General features: G+C 32.2%; 1 protein-coding gene across 8 annotated transcripts in view; it reads left to right on the top strand.

Moving 5' to 3' along the window:
• Nucleotides 1-17,952, top strand: part of LOC122524374 (dystrophin, isoforms A/C/F/G/H-like) — a 352,972-nt gene extending 335,020 nt beyond the window's left edge. For 4 of the 8 annotated variants that reach the window (XM_043646671.1, XM_043646613.1, XM_043646603.1 and 1 more), the window contains 11 exons: nucleotides 11,122-11,381; nucleotides 11,585-11,743; nucleotides 12,252-12,388; nucleotides 12,504-12,708; nucleotides 13,044-13,129; nucleotides 13,223-13,550; nucleotides 13,637-13,748; nucleotides 13,898-14,536; nucleotides 14,659-14,773; nucleotides 15,105-15,194; nucleotides 16,112-17,952. In XM_043646671.1, the coding sequence (XP_043502606.1) occupies nucleotides 11,122-11,381; nucleotides 11,585-11,743; nucleotides 12,252-12,388; nucleotides 12,504-12,708; nucleotides 13,044-13,129; nucleotides 13,223-13,550; nucleotides 13,637-13,748; nucleotides 13,898-14,536; nucleotides 14,659-14,773; nucleotides 15,105-15,194; nucleotides 16,112-16,224 (2,244 nt within the window). In that variant the 3' untranslated portion in view covers nucleotides 16,225-17,952. The other 4 variants (XM_043646632.1, XM_043646660.1, XM_043646622.1 and 1 more) reach the window with 4 other exon arrangements.
• The last annotated feature ends 565 nt before the right edge of the window (nucleotides 17,953-18,517 follow it).

Raw genomic sequence — 18,517 nt, 5'->3', positions numbered from 1 at the left:
TATACTATATATATATATATTACCTATTCCAAATAGAATCTTGTACAAAAATCCTTAGTTCAATTTCTATTAGACGACAAACGACAAATCAAATAAATCCATTAATCAACGATAGACATATATATTTTTATTCATATATCCAATATTTTTAAAAAAATTACCCCAATATCTATACAACACTCTTTAGAAAGTTTCATTTCGATAAAGGTCATAGGTTTTCTAACCATCTACTAAGAAATATCTATGAGGGAGGAAGGTTCGTTTTTTCGATCGATTTTATTATTTCCTTTTCCGTAGTGAAAACTCTCTCTCTTTCTCTCTCTCTCTCTCTCTCTCCCTATCATTCTTTATTTCTCTTTCTTTTTCGTCGGAGCGCAGAAACGCTTTCTGCGTAATTTCCGTTACGTCGGTCGGCGTTGAGCGAACTGAACTGAACTGAACTGAACTGAACTGGACGGCTTGGAAAAAGGTGGAGATCAATGAACCGTGTGCCGTCGCTCGATTTAGGCAGCGGGGCACCGATCCTTCAGCCCCATTCATCATGGTCGTCTCGAGGTCGAAACGAACGAGAACGAGAACGAGAACGAGCCTTTTTCCCCCTCCTCCACCCTCCTCTCAACCTCCACCTCGTCTCTCTCTCTCTCTCTCTTTCTGCCCTTTCTCTCTTTATTTTTTTCTTTCTTTTTCTCCTTCTCTCTTTCTCTCTCTCTCTTTCGAAGGCTTGGTATAAGAGAAAAGGGGAAGGGGTATTTTAATGGGGCAACGAGCCTCCGCTCAATAGGAAAATTGTACCGGAAGTCTCCATGCACTGTAGAACGAGTTAGTGAGTGAGTGAGTGAATGAGTAAGTGAATGAGTGAGAGAGAGTTCTGTAGGCAAGGGGTTAAAGGCCCATTAAGTGTGAACCACTACTTACGTAGTATTTATATATGTATGAGAAAAGTCTCCCAACTTGTTAGCCACCTCAAACGTTCGACACTACGTTTATTTATTCGTTTTGTAGTTTTTTATTTTTTCTTTTTTTCTTTTTTTTTCTTCATTTCTTTTTAATATATGCATAATATTGCAATTTTATCTCTGTATTAACGATATTTGTTCGAAACGAAATCGTCTGTCGAGGGAATAGATATTATTTTATGTTTCAAAAAATAATACAATCGTGTACGGTTTACATTTCGTAATATGGAACACTTAACTTGTTTCCTTATTTTTAATATATAATTAATATATTTATTAAATTATTATTATTTTTCTTTTCTTTTCTTTTTTTTTTTATTTGTAATATATGCATTCATTGCAATTTTATCTCTGTATTAACGATATTTGTTCGAAACGAAATCGTCTGTCGAGGGAATAGATATTATTTTATGTTTCAAAAAATAATACAATCGTTTACGATTTACATTTCGTAATATGGAACACTTAACTTGTTTCCTTCTTTTTAATATATAATTAATATATTTATTAAATTATTATTATTTTTTATTTCTTTTTAAGATAGAAAAATAATCATTCTTCATTGCTATAATGATTATCAGTAAATGTTTCGGAGAATAGATAAATCTATCCAAAAGTAAAATCTCCAATTGAAGATGATATTATTATTATTATTATTATTATTATTATTATTATTGGCAATCCGTAATTCAATCCAAATGGAATATTTTTCGAGTACTTAATTATCCGTATTACCGCGCGACCATCTTGAAAACGATTTAACGAAAGCCACGATCGTTAACGTTCTTCTTTCTACTCTCTTCCGGGAGAGTTTTAATTACGTCAATAAGAAATGGCGCCTTGCTCACGCGGCGAACGTGATTATAGCTAGTGCATACTACTACTCGCCTTCCTCCAGGAGTATTCTTTATCCCAACTCTTTCCAACTTTACTTCTCCTTTTTTTGTTTTTGTTTTTTTTTTCTTTCTTTCTTTCTTTCTTTCTTTCTTTCTCCCTTTAGTAAAAGCGAGAATCTCTCGCTTTTCGCGTTGCTGCTTCTTGACCCGCTTTCGAAAATGCGAATTGCTTCGGTTTCTAATTTCCCAAATAAGTTTTCTCGCGAGCGAATGAAAATGACGATGATAATGAGAACGATAAGAAAAATAACAGCAACAACAACAACAACAACAACAATAGATAAAACTACACAACGACGACAATCTTAACGTTGGCAGCTAACATTCGAGCTTACCAGGGCGATGAGAAACACGCTAGGAATGTAATTTGTTCTTTGTTGAAAGAATGCGGACAGCAAACGAGCCACGATGCAAACTATGCAGGAAAAAGATGTCAGTGCAATCGGAAATACTACTTGAGATTGTGTGCGAAGACAATCTTCTTCCAACATCTTCTTTTCTTCCATTCCTTTTACCTACCTTCTTTCTTCCTTCTTCCCGTCTTCTTCTTCTTCTTCTTCTTCTTCTTCTTATTTCAATTTGTTTTCCTTTTTTTTTTCTTCTTCCACTTTACAGATATGACAAATGATTTCAATCTCGTTAAATCTGTAAGCGGAATATGCGTGTAGAGATAATTTATACGCATACAAATAAACGCAAAAAATTCAATTAAATATTAGATATATGATATTGATAAATTAAATCAAAGACTAGTTTTCGATCCGAGCTTAAACGTACAAGTATATTATTCAAATTATTTCAATTAGATTAATTAACGTTGCGTTTAATGTACACCATCGTTATCTTGTACACGACGTTAATTTAAGAAATTGCTCAATCAACGAGTAATATCCTAGATATAGAAGAACAAAAATAATATTACAACTAATAAAGTTATTATCCTCGTTACTTAATTACGTAAATATCGATACGTGTCGAAGAAGTGATCAAACAAAATAGACACACATTATCTACTTATCCCATACATCTTTCTAATTCTATAATTTTTATAATTATTCTAATTATAACTAATTCTCTAATTTCTATAATTTTATATTTTCTACGTGTAACTAAATCTTTCAACGTATAACTGCAACATCAATAACAAGAACATTTTAATAAACATATATCTATACGTATTAAAAATAAATAAACGATATAATAATATGTTTTAAAATTTAATAATATCAGGATAGAATATATACTAATATCTATATAATATATATATATAAATATATAATATAATATATAATAATATCATGATAGAAGTGTGATAATTATTTCAAACGTATTATTACCAAACGCGTGTTTGTACACTAACGCTTAGTAAATGAGAAAAGATAAAAGAATAGGTGGGTGGTAAGGGGTGACGAGGAGGAGATGGGCTCTTTGAAGAAGGGTGGAGGGAAAGAAGGGGTCGCTTTAGAGAGACGCGATTCTCTCTCCGTAGAGACAATTGCGGGTAATTAACACCGAGTCGGCCTCGTTGTTCAGCAGAGAGCAAAGCCACCAAAGCGTGTCAGGCTTCTCTCTCTCTTCTCTCTCTCTCTCTTCTTCTCTCTCTCTTCTTAGTCTATTCATTCTCTATGCTCTTGCACTCACCTCAGTTAGCCCTCCTCAGTTGCACTCTCGACCGGTGCTATCGAGGAAATTGCTCTTACCGTTTCTCCGACTACAAATCCGATACACTTCGGTACGATGGGGGGTAGGGGGTAGGGGGAGGAAGGAGGGAGGTAACAGACGCATTTCGATTCTTACGACACTGTGAGAGATATAATACTATCTCTCTCTTTCTCTCTCTCTCTCTCTCTCTCTCTCTGTCTCTCTGTCTTTTTCTTATTCTTGCTTTTTTGTAGCAATTTAGACGAGAGATATCGTAGCAAAGATAAGGTAACGTGAACAGGATCAAGACTATCGTATGGGACAACGAAATGACGAGGAAAGGAATCGTAACCGGAAAATTATCTCGAAAGACATATTCTTTATTTCTTTTTCTCTCTTTCTGACACACAGTTCGTGATTCTTGAAAGGAATATATATATATATATTGCGAATATGTTCCCTCTTTTAGTCGTTCCTACTCTTATCATTTCGGATAGACCATTTCCTTTTCGTGTACGAGTACATTTATCAATGATCGTTATTACTTTGATAAAAATTGTAACTTTTGTAAAATATTATACGATATACGTGTATTTAGTATATTTGATTTTTTTTTGTCTTTTTTGTATTTACTTTTTAAAAAATTATTTAAAGTAAGATAACACGTGTACGAGAATGAAATTAATATATTAAAAGACGACGAAATATTATCGACAGTTAATTTTAATCGTCTGGGTATACTGTCAAGGAGTCTTTGTAGATTAAAGAAACGCGATCTAGTTTCATTGTTGGAAATAATTTCGTGGTTTTTGTCTCCTTTGTATCTATGTAAACTCGTATACGACATGCGGGTGGGTTGGCCTCGATAACGTTTCATACTATTTCCGTCCTTTCTAGGATGCGTCGTCAAACCAACAGTAAAAATAAAAAAAAAAAAAACGAAATAAAAAAGGTGTCGCAATAGGAAAGAAGGGAAAGATGGAAAAAGTGTATGGTGCAGGAAGAGGTGGTAGAAAAATGCATTTCTAGAAACTTGGGATGTTGTAGCGATAAGCAACACAACGGCAAGTTTTTATCGATGAGCCTGCATATTCGATGTTGTCCCATTCTCCTCCTCGTGTGTGAAATTCTATCGTTTTGAGGGATGTTCCAACGATACGAGATGATCCTTTGAAATATCTTTCTTTTCCACACCTTCTTCTCTACTCTTTATACCATAGATCTACGGAATGTTTCATCACTTTACGCGACCGACAGTACGAAAGGGAGAAAGGGCGGGGGGGGAAGGGAAGTGGAAGAAGGAAGAAGAAGGGTGGTGAGACTTCAAACGTGCAAAATGGGATATCTTTACGAGTACATACATTACGTTCTGTTTGAAATTTATTGAATCGCGAGAAATAGAAACTATGAAGAAGAAATCCGACATTTTGAATATTACATATTTTTTATATATATTTATATATAATATTAGAGATTATTAACAAAATATTAAAAATTATATATTGAGAAAGCTTATAAGGATAATTTTTATATAATAAATCTGTCAGGGAAAATCGTTTGTGTTTAAAATGAAATATGCTATCAAGAAATTCGATAGTTTTTCATATAAAAATAGAATTTCATATAAAGCTAACGTTACACCGTCGAAAATAGTATAATAAACCGTCCACTATCAAATCGTGTATGCAATATTCGCGGTTATGACTTTATGAATTCACATATCATCCTTTTTATCATCCAAGAACGACGCCTCTTTTCCTCGCATCACACACACACACGACTATTTTAACATTTGAAAATACACGCATATTTTTTATTACATCCTTCGATATAACAGTTAGTACCTACTTGAAAACAATAAAACGTCTTTCCGTTAGTTTGTTATTTTTGCTTTATTAAATTTTATATTAAAACTAAAAACTTATCATATTTTTTTGTTTTTTCGTTTGTTCTTGTAATATTTTTTTCTTTTTTTTTTTTGATAAATTTACATAAGAGGATATAGATTTTCATAAAATTCTACATCGATATATTAAAGGAAACACGAATTTCATTTACAACGATCCAAGAAGATATATTTAATATTAATTTTCCAATGGCAACCATACATATATGCATGTATCATACAAATTTTAAAATCGATGCACGCTTTTTAACGTGTTCGAACACATATAGGAGGAACCTTTAGGACATGCACAACAGCGTAGGTTTAAATTTCTCTCTCTCTCTCTCTCTCTTCATTCCGACCGGTTCAAACCTTCCTTCCTTCCTTCCTTCTTTTTCCTTTTTTTTTTATTTCCTTCTTATCCATTTTTTCTTGTTTTTAATCGCGTCCCTCTTATCGAAAACCCTTTCCACTTAATCTTTCTCTTCTTATTTCACATCGTCCCTTTAGAGAACAGCGACGACGACGACGACGACGACGACTCCGATACCGCTTCTCTTTTAACGAAGCTTCGTTAATTATGGATCGAATGCACGAGAAGCCATTAACAACTCGTGGCTAAGACGAACCACGTTCGAGTGGAAATAAGGTTGCCGTGGATCCATGCGAAACCAGATCGTTTGCCTACTAAGGGATTTCGATCTTCGTAAAAAGAGAGAAAGAGAGAAAGAGAGAAAGAGAGAGAGAGAGAGAGAGTATAAAAGGGCTAAGAGTGGGGGAAGAAAAAAAATATGATCTCGAGGAAAACAAGAAAGCTAGAAATGAAAATGATTTATCAGCTCGTATTCCTCGTCTTCCTTTCCCTTCTTCCTCCTTCATTTACAATCTTTTTTTTACTTCTTCTTCTTCTTCTTCGAATCGTTTTCAAATCGGCATGGTGCTGCTTGGCGCTTCCATGAATCGAAGATGAGGTCTTCGTTAACTCACTTACGTTCCATGGTATCACATACTATGGTAGTTATTTATGGATAGTGAGAAACTCTCGTAAGTTAAATAAGTATTATAATAATACTTTATAATAAATATTATAATAAATATTATATAATATAAATATAATATAAATATAATATAAATATAATAAAAATAATATAAATATAATAAATATTATAATAATAAGTATTTATTTATTATATAATTTATATTTATATATAATTATATTATATATATATATATATATATATAATATTTATTTATATATCATAGATTCGTGACTTGATTTTTTATAAATTTAATCGATCCTTATACGATCGATCGAACGATTCTATCGGAAAAAAAAATTAAATAGTAAGAAGAAAAAAGAATATTATGACAAAGTTGGTTAGGAAAAAGATAAGGAAAGAAAATGTGAGATTATTAATTTGAGAAAATATAATAGTCAAATAATTGTCGTTGTAACGCGGTGCTGCTGTCCATCGGGTTTTATCGTTTTATTGATTTTATCTCTTTTTTTTGTCTTCTTCTTCCACAAGCTTTTCTTTTTCATCTTCGACTTTCTCAAAGAAAAAAAAAGTATAATATCGTGCAAACGTTCTTTAACGTTTAAACTTTTTTGGATCAATTTATGGAACTTTTTTAAATATCAATCTCGACTTTTCGTCGATTCATTTATTATATATAGTATAAGTATTAAATAGAAATCTTTATCGGTGATTTTATGAGCACCTCGAGTGACGTCTAAATTAATTCCGAATTGGGTTTTAATCTAAGCGACTTACTTATCGTTGAGAATGCGTATACCTTTTCCTATCGTAAACTTTGATCGATCTTAAAAGTCGTTTTATATTTCTTTATTGTCATATCTGACCGTATTACCGTATTTTCACTCTTCAACCTTTATTTTTATAGATTTAATAATTTAACATATATATATATATATATATATATATATATATATATATACATAAAATACAATGGTGGCTCACTTTGATTTTGTTCTTTCTGATACGATACCAAAATAAACTATTTGACAGATCGAAACGTAAGATTGTTATAAATCATTCAAATTCGTTTGAAAAATATCCGTTGCTAGAATGTACGTATCAATAAACGTGATTAAATTAATACTTATGCTAAAAAAAAAAGGTATTACTTACTTAAATTTTGATTGAATGACAAAATGCATATGTATCAGATATAACATTTATATTTTTATTTTTCAGATATAACATATATTTATATTTTTAATATATTATAGATTAACTATCTATCTATAATATATTAAATACTATAACATTATATAAATATCAATGAAAATGTGTTGTTAATCGTTGAAAATCCGTTCTCACGGAACAATACGATACTTAAAAGCAACGTGACTTGGAATTGTATCTAACTAAGGTAGAAACATAAGGTCCGTGAGGTTAAGGTCTAGGGTAATCCGTTGCTAGAATGTACGTATCAATAAACGTGATTAAATTAATACCTATGCTAAAAAAAAAGGTATTACTTACTTAAATTTTGATTGAATGACAAAATGCATATGTATCAGACATAACATTTATATTTTTATTTTTCAGATATAACATATATATTTATATTGTTAATATATTATAATAGATTAACTATCTATTATAATATATTAAATACTATAACATTATATAAATATCAATGAAAATGTGTTGTTAATCGTTGAAAATCCGTTCTCACGGAACAATACGATACTTAAAAGCAACGTGACTTGGAATTGTATCTAAGGTAGAAACATAAGGTCCGTGAGGTTAAGGTCTAGGGTAATCCGTTGATAGGAGAAGGAAGGAAGGAATCTGGAGGCAAGTTTTAGCACGACGAGCCAAGACTTATAATAGATTCACATGGCATAGTGCCAACAAACGAGGCGCCGTTGCCACCGATGACCAATAAATAACAGAAAATCGCCCCAGAGATTCGGACTTATTTACGAGCTAATCCCCGCCCCTCTCTACTCTTCCCCTTTTAATTCTTTCCCTATCGTGTTTGGGTTTTCCGGTCCAACGATGGGCAAAAAATTAATTTTTTTATATTTTCTTTTCCATTATTTTCAAAAGGGAAACCACGCAACGGATTAAAAGAATCCTTTTTCACTGTTATATAAAATACATTCAAACTTGTATTTTTATTTATTGTAATATTTATATGCATGTGTGTGATAGATATGCAGTGGCGGTACGAAAGAAAACTTATTTTTTCATTATATTTTCATAAATAAGAACTAATTAAAAACATCTCTCTCTCTCTCTCTCTCTCTCTCTCTCTGTTGTTTTATTATATTGAACAAAAATACTTCTAAAAGTTATATTTACATTAATTATAATATATATGTATATATATGCGAGCGTGTTGCGAATGTTCAAGATTATAACGAATATTTTTTTCTTAATTTTAAATCCTTCTACACGTAACAGTCGGAGTTTGTATTAATTTTTGATACATATACTTCGTTTAAAATACATTTCTTTTCATTTTAATGTACAACATGTCGTAATAGTAAAGTAGCTTCGAATTTCTTGTTAAATTTCTAGAATTAGTATACATATATATATACATATATCTACATACTATGGTCATTTCTCTCTACTCGTAACGAAAACAATTGCAAAAGTGGTAAGCACTCTCTAACTATAGCCAGCTAGCTAGTGCTCGATTCGAATTGGTCATCGAATTGTAGGTAGGTACTAGAAATACGCTCGAATAACGTAGCAAAACACGAAAGTTCGATCGACGTGAACACTTGAAGACTACTCGTAACGTAAAGTTCTATATTATAGTAATTGCTTTATCGCGTTTAAATCAACGTATTCGAATATGCAATTGGTAGGGAGGGACATTAGCATGCAATTTAATCGGTTTACACGAATTCATTTGTTCTCTCGATGTCGTGATTGCACGAAAATGACCTTTACGTGAGGATACAATGCACAGTCGTTGCCATTTCATTTCACGCCTAATTCTATTTTGTCTGATGATCGCATTGACTATTAAAATAATAATGTATTCGTTAATTAGATGTATTAAGCTTTAATTACCATAACGCATTAACTAATTGAGATACATCTAATTAAATTTTGAGAAATATATATATATATATACTTAAAACAAAAACCAAAAATATAATATAATGTATATAAAATATTTTGAAAACAAAATAATTACTACATTAATCTCTACAGACATATCATTTTAATATTATCTGCAAATACGTTGCGTTAACCAAAATTATAACGATAATAATATCACCTTTTCGATATATAATATATTTTATTTTTCAAATATTATTTAACACTTTATTTGATCTTAAATAAATCAGTGATCTGTCTTTATCGTTGGATAAATCGTATAGCTCGAAAATATTTTGAAAACAAATTACTACAATAATCTCTACAGACATATCATTTTAATATTATCTGCAAATACGTTGCGTTAACCAAAATTACAAGGATAATATCACCTTTTCGATATATAATATATTTTATTTTTCAAATATTATTTAACACTTTATTTGATCTTAAATAAATCAGTGATCTGTCTTTATCGTTGGATAAATTGTATAACTCAAAAGAATCGGAGGGGCTCCTTCGGTACGGTTAATTGCCGTTAATGGGGCAGGGTACTATGTACAATAGTAGTGGGATATTGGACGGCGCCAGACAATTAACTTGAATAAATTCGAAGAAGTTCGTTTGGACCACGCGAAAGAGAGAGCTGGGGGAGAGAAAAAAGGGGGTGAATACGGACGAGTGAACTTTAATTGCTTGCTTGGCTACATAATAAATGACATCGCAGACACCGTGCCAAGTCGGAAGAAAAATTACTTCGACCTCGGTCACCTCGGTTTTCTCTCATCCCATCCACCACCCTCTTTCTCCCCTTCCAGATCCCTCCTCCGCCCGCCGATTTTCAATTGAACCCCACCCTCCCTCCCTCCTTCTCACCCTCCCCACCTATCGACTCTTACTCAACTCTCACGAAAATCATCGGATTTCTTTCTTTCGTTTTAATATTATCCCAGTAGCACGGTTACTGTTCGATATTAAAAATCTTCCGAAGTAAAAAGTCCTCTTATTGATTTTACCTAACGACTTCGATAGCGTAATTACTTTCACGTGGAATATTATTACCATGAATAAAGGTACGCCTTTTGATTTTTCATTGTGATTATATTAGAAAGAAATGGAGAATGAGAAAAAGAGAGAGAGAGAGAGAGAGAGGAAAAAGGGAAGGTAGAAAAGAAAATTGTTGCTTTTAGAGATAATGAAATACGTATTAAAAAGAACGGATGATAAGAAGAATGATTTTAATTGAGTACACGAAGAAAGATTTCTTATTCTTATTCTTATTTCTTTCTTGATATCGTTACAAAGTAATAAAGTAAGTATTTGTTCTCTCGAATTGATATTACTTTATTAAATTAATCCTCTATTCATTCATTGAGAACGGATAAAGGAACGATTAAAAATATCTAGCCAGATATATATATATCAAAGTGTTTCATTTAATTATCTGGGTCGTGTATGTGATTTGTTTTTTTTTGTGTTGATTCTTTTAAACAATCACGATTATCTTTCTAAGAGTATATCGTATTATCGATACTGCAAAATTATTTTCTTTATATTCTTGGTTGAAATAAAACGAATATTGTATTCGTCGTTAAGTTTAATTTTTACTTTATAACTAATCGGATTTGTTGTTTCTTTTTTCTACTTTTTAGAAAATATGTGTCTTCCAAAAGTGTCTTGAGGATCTCTCGTCCCGCATGACAGCAGCCGAGGCAATCCAAAGTGGTTGGCAAAATCCAAACGACGCAAACGAGGCGTCGGAAATGCTCGAACAGTTGCAAAAGTTCGGCGAACGATTGGTACCCATTCAAAGGAACATCGAAGATACGAACGATCAAGCGAGTGTCTTCGCGTCTAGCAGCGTCATCGTTTCTCACGCCCTTTTGGCTAAACTAGAAGATCTCAATAGCAGGTATTTGCAATTTTTATTAATATGTACATGTGTAAAGGAAAAAAAAAATGGACGACACAAATCTCGTATCTTTCATCAAAGTGCATCTTACAATTAACCCTTTTGCGAAGACGTGTATTATAACAATGCATGTGAATGAGAGAGAGAGAGAGAAATGATGTTAATAATTAAATATATTATTTATATTTTCGTATTCTCCTTAGATGGAAGGTGCTGCAAGTGGCGGTTGACGAGCGTTACAAGTTGCTAAGCGGATTTGGAAAGGATGGCAGCACTCCGGGTAGTCAGGCTTTCCTCGCGAGCAGCGTAGAATTACCATGGGAGAGAGCCCTTACGCCCGCCAAAGTGCCTTACTATATCAAGTAATCAACATTTCTTATCTTACTTTATTTTCCCTTTAACCCGCCACCCCTCTGATCTCTTATTTACTCCTAAAAAACGTCCCTTAACAAGTTGCGCGAAAAGAAATTCCCGTAACGAGCTGAAACTAAGAATGTTTCCAAATTCCTGTTAAATATAATGCAGATTTATATTTTTTCTTTCTTTACATATTACAATTCAAAAATCTAGTAAATATAAATATCAAGTTAATAATTAATTAAAATGTAATATGTGATGCTTAAAGCAAACGAGTAACCTGCTTTAAATAATATTTTATTAACAAATTTGATCAATTTCCAAAATGTTAGAGACATTTAATATTTGCCAGCAAACGATAGTTGTAATCTGTTTTAAATTGTATATACTTCAAAGAAACTTAATCAAATGATTTTCTTCGAACATACTACGCTTAATCCCTTAACAAAATATTTTTAATAAGAAATCTATAAGTTTAACATTAAAAAAAAAGAATATTTGATTTCATTACAGCCACCAACTAGAAACAACGCATTGGGATCATCCGAAAATGATCGAATTAATGTCTTCGCTCGCGGATTTGAACGAGGTTCGCTTTTCGGCTTATAGAACAGCGATGAAATTGCGCACCGTGCAGAAACGATTGTGCTGTGAGTATATATATACATTTATATATATATATATACTTCTTGATAAACGTCGATCAAGCGTACCTGCGCTTTTCACGTCGTCAACTGATTATTATGCTTCTATCTTGTTCCACAGTGGATTTGTTGAGTCTATCAACCGCATTGGAACAATTCGATTCACACGGTCTCCGTGCACAGAACGATAAACTGATAGACATTCCTGATATGGTGACCGTTTTGACGTCTCTCTATGAGATCATAGCAGCGGACAATCCAACTCAAGTATCTGTACCACTGTGTATCGATCTGGCAATCAATTGGCTCCTTAATGTATACGACAGGTAAGCTGTGCTTTCAAACACAATCAAAATTCAATTTAATAATTTGCTGGTAGTTCGTCTAATTCTATTTTTCGTCTATCGTCTATCGTTTATATTTGTCACGAAAGAGATACGAAATTAAAAAACAAAATAATTCTAAAAGATAAATTAAAAATCAAGTAAATAATTTTAACATAGGATTGAAGAAAATATATAACGTAACTTATTGCATCAAAATTATTGTATTACATAGACAGAAAATGTATTTAATGTATTTTAAAGATCTTCAAATCGTAACAGGGAGATCAATAAATAATTGTAGAAAATTTTTAAATATATTTTTTTCTATCTTTCAGTCAACGTACCGGTCAAATTCGTGTGCTATCCTTCAAAGTTGGCCTGGTGCTACTTTGCAAGGGTCACCTGGAAGAAAAATATAGATGTGAGTAACTTTCGTATTAACATTTCGTTTGACAATTTGTTGTGACAATTTGTTAAAAAAAACATCTCGTTAAAATACGAAAATCTTTCGCAGATCTATTTCGACTAATCGCCGATCCAAATCGATTGGTCGATCAACGTAAATTGGGATTGCTGTTGCACGATTGTATACAAGTACCAAGACAATTGGGTGAGGTGGCAGCTTTTGGAGGATCCAACATCGAGCCAAGCGTACGTAGTTGTTTCGAGAAAGCAGGAAAGGACAAGAACGAGATCGAAGCTGTACACTTTCTTAGTTGGCTTCAACAAGAACCGCAAAGTATGGTATGGTTGCCTGTACTTCATCGACTCTCTGCAGCCGAGAGTGCCAAGCATCAAGCTAAATGCAACATCTGTAAAGAATATCCAATCATTGGTTTCAGGTAACATTCTTATATCCCTTTTCTTTTTACATTTTATAGACTTCAAATAAATTCTAACTAATACTCTAATTATTTTGTTTTTACAGATACCGATGCTTAAAGTGCTTCAATTTTGACATGTGCCAGAATTGCTTTTTCTCCGGTAGAAAAGCTAAGAATCATAAATTGACTCATCCGATGCAGGAATATTGCACAGCTGTAAGTATATACGAAATATATGAACTTAATTAAAAATATAGATATTACACAAAAGTTTTAAATTTAAATATTAGGATCACCGGATAATATTTGAATTTATTTCAAATAAAACAATTTGATATTAAAACTGATTATAATTTTGTAAACAGACAACATCGGGCGAGGACGTGCGAGATTTCACGAGAGCATTGCGCAACAAATTCAAGTCGAAACGATACTTCAAAAAACATCCAAGGGTCGGTTATTTACCGGTTCAAACAGTGTTAGAGGGTGATGCATTGGAGAGTCCGGCACCTTCACCGCAACATAGCTCGCTCAGTCAAGATATGCATTCACGTTTAGAAATGTATGCGTCTAGATTAGCCGAAGTTGAATTGTCACGTACACGAAGCAACTCAACTCCGGATAGCGACGATGAACATCAACTGATAGCCCATTATTGTCAGAGTCTGAACGGTGGTGACAATGTAAACGTCCCTAAAAGTCCGGTTCAAGTTATGGCAGCTATCGATGCCGAACAAAGGGAAGAACTGGAAGCAATGATACATATACTCGAGGAAGAAAATGCTAACTTGCAGGCTGAATACGAAAGGTTACGTTCGAAACAGACACCAGGATCAACTCCGGAAGATGGTCATGGCACGAGACAACCCGATGCCGATATGATTCACGAAGCTAAAATGTTAAGGCAGCACAAAGGAAGATTGGAAGCCCGTATGCAAATACTAGAAGATCACAATCGCCAGTTGGAAGCTCAATTGCAGAGACTCAGGCAATTATTGGATGAGGTAAACTTTAAATTCAACTTATATAAAAGAACGGAATAATATTATTTTGTTTATATATTATTATTTAAAACATTTCTTTTATGTGACTATTATATATACATATTTATTATTCGATTTAACAGCCGAACGCTTCCTCACCATCGAAAACAGGAACATTACAAATACGAAGTGTAACAGCGTCTCAGTTAGCTACCGATTCGCCAGGGAAAATAAATGGCCATTACCATGACTCTCCAGGTATTTTGTAGTATTATTTCATTCGTATTATTGCATATTATCATTTAAACATGTCAATTCTATTAAACGCCCATTTCCAATTTGGATAGTTATTAACACTGGGATACATTTAACTGATCGAACTATTCAATACTCGATAACTAACACTTATTATCGTTTACGGTTAGCAGTAAATCAATATCCAGCAATATGTGGAACCTAATAATGTGTTGTGTCGATATTTCAAAAGTGACACGTATGTTCTCATACACATAATACACCAAATATCTAACGACCAAGACATTTCTTAAGTTTCTGCTTATCGCCATTGGGTGTATATATGATGGTATAGGTGGTGGAGGCTCGAACGAGGGCAGAGTGGGCAGCTTAGAGAGACCACCACCCCCGCCGCATTCTCACAGTAATCTCTTGAACATGGCAGGTTCGTTCTAAATTTCCTCATCTTCATTTTCATTTTCTTCTTCTCTCTATTGCGTTTAGGTACGATCAAAAGAACAAAAATATTAATCGAGAAGCTTTGCTTTTCAATCGGTACTTTGACCATTTATCAAAGTTGTCACATATCGTGTGTTATAAGTATATACGATTTGTCCTGTAATTGGTAATTAAAACAACCTGTAGATGATTCTACAAATTCTTTTTTTTTAATATTATTTTTCTCAAAAGTATATAAAGTTTTACAATAAATCAATTTTATTCTACATTTTCGATTTAGCTTTTCGTGCAGAGTCACCTTTTGCATGCTTGTACCACCAATTACAGGACACCCCTGTATTTTTTAATGTCTACTAATTTTCGTGTTTACATTTGTTGCAATATTATATATAATATATATATAAACACCTTTGCGTATCTGGTCAAATTTCGATAAAATATTTGATTAATAATTATTAGCGATCGATAATTGCGCATCGCTTGGCTCATTTCAAAATCAGCATGATACATATTAATTAAGCTTTACTGCTTTCACGCTACAGGCTGGATGTAAGGTAAGGGATATTATAATTATCTTTATAATATATATTTCAATATTATTAAATTATATTATATGATAATTAATAACAATTTGAAATACATTTCGTCCTATCTCTTTTACACACGAGTCACATATATATATAATAATAATATTATTATCTTTTTCATTTCAACGTCGAAATTAACATAATAATCAAATGATTGCGCTAAAAACTTTTTCATGTCAAAAAAATAAAATAATATCGTCTCGTTTGTTTTTTACACGCATGTGTTGTACATTATCGTATTACATATTATAAGATAACAAAATGTATGTGGAATATTTATATAACATATATGTTAATTTGATTATTTATTTGAAAGGTGATCTTGGAAAAGCTGTCGGCGAATTAGTAGCAGTGATGACCAGCGAAGATTCATCCAAGACAAATGGTCAAAGTGCACAACCGCCGGCATTCAAGGAACGCGACGGATGAACGGGGAAACTCTTTAGTGCTACAACTTATTTTCATCATCGATATCCAGGGATACCGAATGAAAATAAAATAAATAAGGAAACGAAGACATTAGTATAAAAAAAAAAACGAAAAAACAAAAAAACAAAAAGATAAAAAAAATCGCTGATACATATTATCGGTTTTTCCAATATCAAGAAAGAAAAAAAAAAAAAAGAAAAAGGAAAAAACAAACATAATCTTATTCTACAGAAATGATCAATATCGTCAAACTTTTTTGGCTCTAATATGCATATCATAAAAGACGAGAGCATATGGTATATAAATATATATACACACATATATATATATATATAAATGATATATCGCGCAAATGATGAAACAGGAGTGACTCGCCATAGTGATTTTTTGTATTTTATAAGTTTTTTGATATATACCGCTGTATAGCTGAATTTTGTGAATAAAGACTACCAATAATGGGTTCTTTGGCTTTGGCGATGATCTCCTGATAAGAATTAAAAAAGAAAATAAATAAATCATGTAAAACTTAAAAACTACACATACATATTGATACGTCATATCATGAAAAACGAAAAATTACAAAAATTACAAAAAAAAAAAAAGAAAAGAATTAAAACGAAAATTCAATGGTAACGAAGAGAATAAGAATAAGAATAAGAACGAAAAAACGAACGAGCGAATGAACATGGGGGAGGGGAAGGGATGGGAAGGGAAGGGAAGGGGCTGGGGGAAGAAATGAAAAAATAAATCGTTATATGCTTACTAGCTGAACTTATACACGAAAAAGAGAAAAAATATTATGAATTATGATAAGTAACACACGCGATTATAATTAAAAAGGAAAAAAAAAGGGAAAAAAAAACAAGATAAATAATTATACACGCAGGAAAAACGAGTAAACATCACACATACGAAAAATATCATTAAACAATGCATGCGAAAAAAAGTAAAATAAAGTAAAGTAAAGTAAAGTAAAGTAAAGTAAAGTAAAGTAAAATAAAATAAAAAATACCAATGTATCAAATTGCATATTCTATAAATCGTAGGCTATATTAAAAAATACATACCCATTCTGTTCACTGCCACGGGCTCTTCCTCGATATCATTGACAGAAAAGACAAATATACACGTTTTGCACGTCGTGATTTTGTGGAGGGGAGAAAGAATTATGTTAGAAAGGAGTTAGGTACTTCAATATACCTAATTGATCGCGATCTTGAATTTGACGTCGTTGCGATGGTCATTTATGTACACACGAAATACATGCATACATATATGTATACACGTAAACGAAAAGAATTCACGCACACATATACTCTACTAAAACACACTTTAACATATACACAAGTTGAGAAAATTTTCTATTCGATAATAAAAAAAAAAGAAAGAAAAAAAGGGAAAAGAAAAAGGTACAGAAAGAGAGAGAGAGAGAAGGAGCAGGGATTTAAAAAAGAATAGAGAGAGACAGAGACACGTGCTGCATTGTGACTTTTGGAATTAATTTGTCGACATCCAATTTTTTTGAACCATCAGTTTTCCTATTTTTTAAAAACGAACACCGATAGCAATGTCTCTTATTTAAGCACGCCGAATGTTACATATATATTTAAGAGTATATTGATAAGTATCTAATTTACAAACTGACATCATCTCGTAGAATCGTATTCTGATATGTAATAAAAAGTTGTCTAGAAAATAAATCTGTCGTGTTTTCGAAATATAGCCAAATATAAGTACGTCCTCTATTATTCATTATTAAATAATTTTCATTACTTTTTATTAACAAAATAATATTTTGTACGTTTATTTATTATAATTATTATAAAAATAATGAAGTCGTCCTAATTGTAATTATTGGGTTGGTTTATTTTTCTTTATATTTCTTTTTTGGTAAACAAGGGATTAAATATTACATAAAATAATAACAACAACAAAAAGAGGACTTTTGAGCGAACGTTTACGTTCCGACATATTGAAAAGAAACAAGTCGAGAAAATATCGGACAAGGAAGAGAGAGAGAGAGAGATTTCGAAAGTGCAGCTGCATTAAAAAGAACCCAAGTTTGTTGTGCGTGTTCTCCAGTTTCCGTGTCCGCAAAGTGTCCTCAAAGTGTCCACTAAATATCCGCGAATCATTAAAATCACGAAGAAGAAAACTGAGATGATATCTCGATCAACAATCTAACTTCTTTTTATGGATAAAAATAATGTCCTCTTGTTTTTTTTCTTTTTCTTTTTGATCCTACCTTTTGGATTTATGATTCCTAGTAATGGTGCCAGCACAATAAACCAAC

Source organism: Polistes fuscatus, unplaced genomic scaffold (assembly GCF_010416935.1).
Source record: "Polistes fuscatus isolate 324 unplaced genomic scaffold, CU_Pfus_HIC Scaffold10, whole genome shotgun sequence".
NCBI lineage: Eukaryota > Metazoa > Arthropoda > Insecta > Hymenoptera > Vespidae > Polistes > Polistes fuscatus.
This window is presented reverse-complemented; position numbering and strand designations above follow the sequence as displayed.